The sequence below is a fragment of the Zea mays genome, chromosome 4 (assembly GCF_902167145.1).
Source record: "Zea mays cultivar B73 chromosome 4, Zm-B73-REFERENCE-NAM-5.0, whole genome shotgun sequence".
Classification (NCBI taxonomy): Eukaryota; Viridiplantae; Streptophyta; class Magnoliopsida; order Poales; family Poaceae; genus Zea; species Zea mays.
Genome location: NC_050099.1, coordinates 123528983 through 123536824, shown reverse-complemented (window position 1 = coordinate 123536824; position 7842 = coordinate 123528983). Strand labels below are relative to the sequence as shown.

Sequence of the window (7842 nt, the reverse complement as noted above, 5' to 3'; positions counted from 1 at the left end):
CGGCAAAACCCCCGGAAACCCGCACAAAACCGATGTGATACAGCAACGAAACGGCAGCCGTTTCGAAAAACCGAAGCGAAAGGTGCGGGTGCTGTACCGCGCTGAGCCTGTGCGGATCACGGGGCCACCCACCCGCGCTGTCCGTGAGTCCGTCGCTTCTCCGTTCGCGCTACTACCACTACCACTGTACCACTGCGGCTAGTAAAAAAAAGCAGCGCCTCCACCTCCACCTCCCGACTCCAAGCCAAGGCGGCCCACGGAGCCACACCGCACACCCCATCCCGCCCGGAGCAGCAAAGCATAGGTGCTCGAGCGCTCCCTCCAGAGCTCCCCGCCTGCCGCCCCGTCCTCACCCTCCTCGGTCGCCTCCCGCCGAGGCTCGGCTCCCGTCCGCAGCCACCACGTGCGACCTCCCCTCCCCTGTTCCTGAGAGTAAGATCCTCTCTCCAGTCCCGTGCTTCGGCTCCTCCGGTACCCTGAATTTCGCGGGCTCAGCGGGTCTAACGGCTACGTCGCTGCTGCTGCGCGCGCAGATCTCCGTAGGTCGGCATGGGGTGACCAGATCGGTGCTCTCCAGCTGAATTCTGCTCGCGGCTCGTCTCGGAGGCAGCGGAGATGGCGAGCGCCGGCGTGGCGGGCTGCTCAGGTTCTGTTTCCTTCACTCTGGCTGCTCCCTTCGCTTCTCTATCTGTTTTTTCCTTTTTTTTTCTTCGGTCTGCGGCGTTGCTTCGGCTGGGCCTTTGTCTGATAATAACTCCTGAGCTGATGGGTGGACTCTGAATCGATGAGAGTGTAGAGGTCCAGAGGGTCGTGGGCCTAGGGAGTTGACCCGTCGTGCGGGGAGAAGAGCAAAAGCATGGAATTCGGTACAATTTGGGACGAGCGTGCATTTTTTTCCATAGGCGGCAATGCTTTTCTTCTTAGCTTTGCCATTTGGGGTGCAGTCTGTTGACTTTTGACCGGTTCATGGGTGAATTTGCGTTTCTGCTAGTCTGCCTACTTAATGGGTTGTCTGCCTATCGTTTTTATGCGTTGCATCTATGAAATTTGAGGCGGGCAATGTATAATTGTTTAACTGTGGATCTGCAAACTGGTTTCCTTTTATAATTGGTAATCATGACGTCGTCCGTTGTAAAATTTCCATGGTTTAGTAAAAATTGTTTCTGCAACATAGATGGCCCTTAATTCTTGTAGATGTTATAGGCTTGTTGTTTTGACCGCATTGCCGACAATTTGCAATTTCTCTGTTCTGCAGTAAATTAGAAAGCAGGATCTGGGAGATTGGGCTTTGGGGAAACAAAGATGTATAGTTGTGGGTCTGTACACTTATTTTTGCCAAATTAGTAGTGCACTGCATTCCGTTGTTAAAGTTGTATGGTTTGCTCAACTATGTGAAGTACTTGGGTTGGTATTTAATTCAAACCAAAGGGGCTCAAAACTTCCCTCAAAACATGTATGGTAGCAGAGTTTTTTTTTGACGGGAAGTATTGTAGCAGAGTTGTACAATGGTTTTCATGTGAAGCAGTTCCCTAAAACAAATATGATTTTTTATTGGATCTGTGTGAATGTTGCTTCATTAGGATTATGTCATTATTACTCAATTGATTCATTATAAAAATAGACTAATTACACTGTGAAAACTTACAAAATAAAAGGCTAAGTTCAATCAATGTATGCCTTGTTCTGAATTTCTCATGAACATCTCCTTAACCAAATCAAATGCCATTGTATAGGGAGTGCTGGCGATGCTTTGTTCAGGGAACTCTGGCATGCTTGTGCTGGGCCGTTGGTCACAGTGCCTCGCCAAGGCGAGCTGGTTTACTACTTCCCACAGGGTCATATGGAACAGGTATATCTTGTCGTAATGTGCCACAGTTAAAGAATTGAATGCTTATTTGTGTTCTGTAGCTATTAATATTCAAATAATATTTCTCCCCATATGTTTGAATGGCAGTAGTGTGTTCTGCATTAATTCCGCTATTTTTATGTAATCTTGTCATTAAACTGATGATCGAACATCTTTCTATAGCTTGAAGCATCTACAGATCAACAACTTGATCAGCACTTACCTTTGTTTGATCTACCACCCAAGATTCTCTGCAAGGTGGTCAATGTAGAACTTAGAGTAAGTCCTTAGTTCCTTTTGGTTTGCGTAGTCCCGCTTCATGTGAACTTCACTGAAATGACAATTGGCCACTAATAGGACCAATCCTGTACTTTCCCTTACTGCTTTACCTCTGGAATGCAGGCTGAAACTGATTCTGATGAAGTTTATGCTCAAATTATGCTGCAACCAGAAGCAGATGTGAGTAGGTTTACTTATATAATTTCTTGTGGATCTCAATCCTCTCATTGCATATTTGTCTGTTTCATTGTTTGTGCAGTATAATACTGTATCTCATATCATGATCTTTCTTTTTTGCAATAAATTTATCTAACTATATTGCATAGTTAGTATTACATGTGTATGTGTTGACTTGTTTTCCTCATTCACTAAATTAGCAAAGTGAGCCCACCAGCCCAGATTCTGAGCCACCGGAGCCTGAAAGATGCAACGTCTATTCCTTCTGCAAGACCTTGACTGCTTCAGATACAAGTACCCATGGTGGATTCTCTGTCCTCAGGAGGCATGCTGAAGAATGTTTGCCCCAACTGGTTAGCGTCATAACGTATAACATACCTAGACGTAGTACAAGTTACGGCCTTCTAACTGGGATGATTTTATTCGTAGGACATGACTCAGAATCCACCATGGCAAGAACTGCTGGCTAAAGATCTCCATGGAAATGAATGGCATTTCCGTCACATCTTTCGAGGTTAATTTGTGATCTCAATGTACCAGTTGAACCTTCTTTTTAGTTTCCTAGTATTATAGTGTTGTTTTATAGTTCTGATGTGGTGTTAATTTTGAATTAACTCAGTTCTCCTGATTCGAAAATAAATTTCCTGTAACTATTTTGATCACAAACAATGATGTTTTCATAACGATTTAGGTTGCAATAACTCTTGAAGTATTTGCTGTTTCCTTCAGGGCAACCAAGGAGGCATCTACTTACGACAGGTTGGAGTGTTTTTGTTAGCTCAAAAAGATTGGTTGCTGGTGACGCGTTTATCTTTTTGAGGTGTGACACAATTGTGTTGAAGCTGTCTTGCACATTTGCATTTTGTTTCCTGGTTCTGCTGAATTTTTTGATCAATCTGCTAACTATTCTTCATCTAACAGAGGTGAGAACGGAGAGCTGAGAGTTGGGGTAAGGAGGCTCATGAGGCAACTAAATAACATGCCATCTTCGGTTATCTCAAGCCACAACATGCATCTTGGAGTCCTAGCAACTGCATCTCATGCCATCTCCACAGGAACTCTCTTTTCTGTTTTCTACAAACCTAGGTTTGATACATTTTGTTTTAAAACTTCCTTCTTGGAATCCTTTCTTTACTCAAGGCAATATCTTTTGTTGGGTGTACTATACTTTGTACATGAACTAACTGTGCTGTGATCAAGCTTTGATTTTCCTGTGGTGGTGGGTGATGGCTTTGATGCCTATCCCGGCTTCACACGAGACAGTTTTCTGTGTTCACAACTTCACATGAGTTGTGTCGTTTCTTGCACTCAAATTATATTGTCCTATTAGGTTTGGCATGTGGAAATGTGTTGTTCGTAAACTTGTACTTCTGAAACTTACATTGTCTATCTAATTTGGTCCACAGAACAAGTCGATCGGAATTTGTCGTTAGTGTAAATAAGTACCTTGAAGCTAAGAATCACAAGGTGTCTGTTGGCATGAGGTTTAAAATGAGATTTGAGGGTGATGAATCTCCTGAAAGAAGGTATTCTACATTTTATAGTCCATAAATTGTCATTTCATCATAGATTTCTGAGGTGTGCCTATTATAAGCTTCTTCCTTAATCGTTTACAGATTAAGTGGGACAATTATTGGTCTGGGAAGCATGCCAGCTAACTCAACTTCTCCATGGGCTAACTCTGATTGGAGATCTTTGAGGGTAATCAATACTTTTCTATTTGTGGATACAGTACCACATTTACTTTGCAGTTGCCTCTGAAATATTGTTACAATTCATATGTGTTTTCCAAGACCTCAAGCCATGTTCTCACTGCTGACAGGTCCAATGGGACGAGCCTTCTGCTATTCTGCGTCCAGATAGAGTTTCACCATGGGAACTAGAACCCCTTGATGCAACTAATCCACAACCACCTCAACCTCATTTACGGAATAAGCGTGCACGACCCCCTGCTTTACTTTCTATTGCTCCAGAACTTCCTCAAGTTTTTGGTATGTGGTTGCTAAGCTGATGTGCCAAAATATCCCTCTACATATGACAACGATACTTACTATAGGGACAGAGACCTTATGTTTTCTACCGTTCTGTTCACATATTGACTGGCTTGCAGACCTAATCTCCTGATTTCCTTCTACACCATCTTAGGTTTTTTGAAATCCCCAGCTGAGCCTGCCCAAGCTTTCTCATTTTCAAGACCGCAGCAAACTCAGGAATTATACCATTCAAATCCCAGTTCAATCTTCTCATCATCGTTGAATGTAGGATTCAGTTCAAAGAATGACCGTTCTACTCCAATCAACAGTCATTTGTACTGGACAATGAGGCAGACAAGAACTGAATCCTACTCTGCTAGCATTAACAAAGCTCCTACTGAAAAGAAGCAAGAATCTGCTACTTCTGGCTGCAGATTGTTTGGCATTGAGATAGGTTCTGCAGTATCACCAGTGGCTACTGTTGCTAGTGTTGGCCAGGATCAGCCACCTGCTCTCTCAGTAGACGTTGAATCTGATTAGCTGTCACAGCCATCCAATGCCAACAAAACGGATGCCCCAGTGGCAAGCAGCGAGCGCTCTCTTAACGAGTCAGAGAGCCGGCAAGTCAGGAGCTGCACCAAGGTGATAGTTGGTTATGGGCATTTCAACTTGTAACTTTTATGGTTATGCTAATGTAACTAATAACTGGTGTCCCTGCAGGTAATCATGCAAGGAATGGCGGTTGGCAGGGCAGTGGACTTGACAAGGTTAGATGGGTATGCTGATCTCCACCGCAAGTTGGAGGAGATGTTTGATATCCAGGGAGAGCTTTCTGCCAACCTCAAGAAATGGAAGGTCATTTACACAGATGACGAGGATGATACGATGCTGGTCGGGGACGATCCATGGAAGTATGGGGGGTCTCTCTGCGCTTGATTCGTTTGTGACGGAACTTTTGAGGCCGTTAACTTCGTCGCTGATTTAACTCTTGATTTTTTGTTTCTTTCTTTCTTTCGATGCAGTGAATTCCTCAGGATGGTAAAAAGGATATACATTTACTCTTACGAGGAGGCCAAGTCTTTGACTCGCAAGGCGAAGCCGCCGGTTGTTGGTGACACCATCAAGCCAGACCCAAACAAATTGCCACCGGAATCTGACGTGCCACATGACTCAAACAACAATGCTCCCGTTGCTGCTGATTATCAGGACTGATGGATGCTAACTTGGCTCCTACCTTTTCTTTCCCCTCTTGGATGTCGGTCATGGGAGGCAATGCACGCTCCTTGGGACTTGTAAGAGTTATCTGTTTTGTTGCTTCGCGGGCCCAAAGGACGCTTCCCTGCACCATCTGCCTTTGTTTGGAACGGCTTGGACCGCCGTGGTCCTTTTACCTGCAGCAAGGAAAGGAATGGCTGGGAGGGAATGGATACTGGTATCGTTCCGTGTGTGGCACCCCGTGATCTGTTTGCCGTGCTTTGTAGGAGGCATGGCGTATTGCCGGGTACTTTGGTTTTGGAGACTGCTACTGACTGCTGCCGTCGTCGGGCCGCTCCTCTCACCTCTGGTAAATAGGACTTTGTACACAATTATTTTGTTAGTAGCAGTATATGTACATCATCGGTCGTGTTGCTTGCTACATGTACTCCTATGTAGCATCCTCCCCTGCATTTTAGTCCTGGCTAGGTATCAGATGCTCTGGTGCAAAAATGTCTCTGCTTGTTCCAACGGCATGCTCTTTTCGGCCCGTGCTGCCTTGCTGGGTGTCGTGTGTGCCTTTTCGGTTGGAACATTGCTGCCACCGCCCGGCATTTGGTGCTTTCTTGGTGTTATGTGTCTGCCCTCGTGTACAAGGCATCTGTAACGCCTGGGGTCTCTGTTTGACGCGATGCTGATGCGGGCGCGGCCCTTTCTGCTTTGTGCTTTACCTCCGTGGAAGAGGCATGCGCATGGCGACGGGCGATGGACCTGATGGTCTTTCTACGGGTCACCATTCCTCCGGTCTTCCGGGGAGAAGGCTCGTTGGAATGAATGCCACGCCCGTGGGTATTGAGATCTCCGACAAGAAATTCTATATTTGACTCATGAAAATTAAAGTAAGATCTGATTTAAAATGTTTAGTGCCATAAAAACGTTTGCAGTTCTAACAATTGAATCATATATCATATTATTAGAAAATAGATTATGTTATTTAGAAAATAAAATGTTAGGAATGATGTACTAAATGAGAATACGGTTCTAGTATATGTGGTACTTTATTTAGAATCCGAGAGATCGAGTATTATAATCGTTTAATGAATTTTTATAAAATATGGCCCTTGTTAGAGCATATTTTAGTGTTAGAGTACTATATTTTAAAATATAACTCCGTTTAAAATTCTTGTTGGAGATGCTCTAAGTACTGGTTGTGCAAGCCTTCTCTTTTAGCGCTCATAGTATTATCTTCTCACTAAGAACATCTGTAACAAAGAACTCTAAAATAGAGCCTTCAAATTGAAATAGGACCACATTTAAAGTGTTTAGGACCTTAATTTTTTTACTCCAATAGGTAGACCTTAAATATTGTTATTTAGGAAATAAATCATGCTACCGTGAAATAAATAGTTGTAGATTAAGAGGAAATAAGGATAGAGATCAAATATATGGGGTACTATATTTAGAATACGAGAGACCGAGACCTATAATCGTTTGATAAATTTTCATGAAATAGGGCAACCGTTGGATGATGTTTTATTTTACTGGGTCTTATATTTTAAAATACAATCTCGTTTAGGGTCCCTCTTGAAGATACTCTAGGAATTTGTTTAGGAGCAATGTGATTTGGGGATGGAGGGGGACAAAATCTCTTTCTTTAAAATTAAATAACAAGGGATTCTAGTCTCATCAATCCTCTTGCTCCCAAACAAGCTTTAATAGTATTTACAAGTTGATATTCGAAATAATAGGCTGACCTCTTTTTCAATATTTTTATTTTCTTTTTTATTTCTAAGCACATAAGTTGACTATATTGTCCCTTTTTATTTTTTCCTCCCTCTCTTGCTCCGATCCAATTGGTGAAATCACATATGGGTGCACTGATGATGTCTTCGGTGTGCTAATCCAATGTCTTGATCGACTGCTTTTTTGGATTGCGGCTGCTTCTGCTGAGACCAAACTATGTATCCCTGTAGAGTGTTGTTTGTGTACATCAACTGCAGATGAGAGACGACTATATCTATTGTGGGAACTGAAAAATAATCAGGAACACAAGAATTTGAGCAAATAATCAGGAACGCTGGAACTGGAGATGGCAATGACCCTATTAGGCAACGGGTAAACCCACAAGTTCCTTAATGGGCGATAAGCTAAACCCAGCGGGTACACAGGTACGGGTATGAGATCCTAGTACCCATACCCTTTAACCCATGGATTTCTAAGACCCGACATAATATTATTAAACAAACCAAAAGTTCATTTTATGGCCCAATAAACATGATTGGCAGCCCAACCTACTAGCTATCTATGAAACCTAGAGCCGCAGTGCCTCACGCCCTCGCCTTGACACTCTGTCACCCCCATTGCATAGCGCCG

At 43.5% G+C, this 7842-nt stretch overlaps 1 protein-coding gene across 1 annotated transcript; it reads left to right on the top strand.

The window, feature by feature from the left end:
• The first annotated feature begins 309 nt into the window (after positions 1–309).
• LOC100502393 (uncharacterized) lies at positions 310–6113 on the top strand. Its single transcript, NM_001367000.1, is given in 15 exon segments — positions 310–432; positions 534–646; positions 1734–1849; positions 2030–2125; positions 2249–2305; positions 2503–2655; positions 2732–2816; positions 3032–3122; positions 3224–3388; positions 3709–3828; positions 3919–4003; positions 4125–4293; positions 4448–4917; positions 4996–5186; positions 5298–6113. Coding segments are annotated over 14 exon segments (2019 nt in total). The 5' UTR covers positions 310–432; positions 534–615; the 3' UTR covers positions 5488–6113.
• The last annotated feature ends 1729 nt before the right edge of the window (positions 6114–7842 follow it).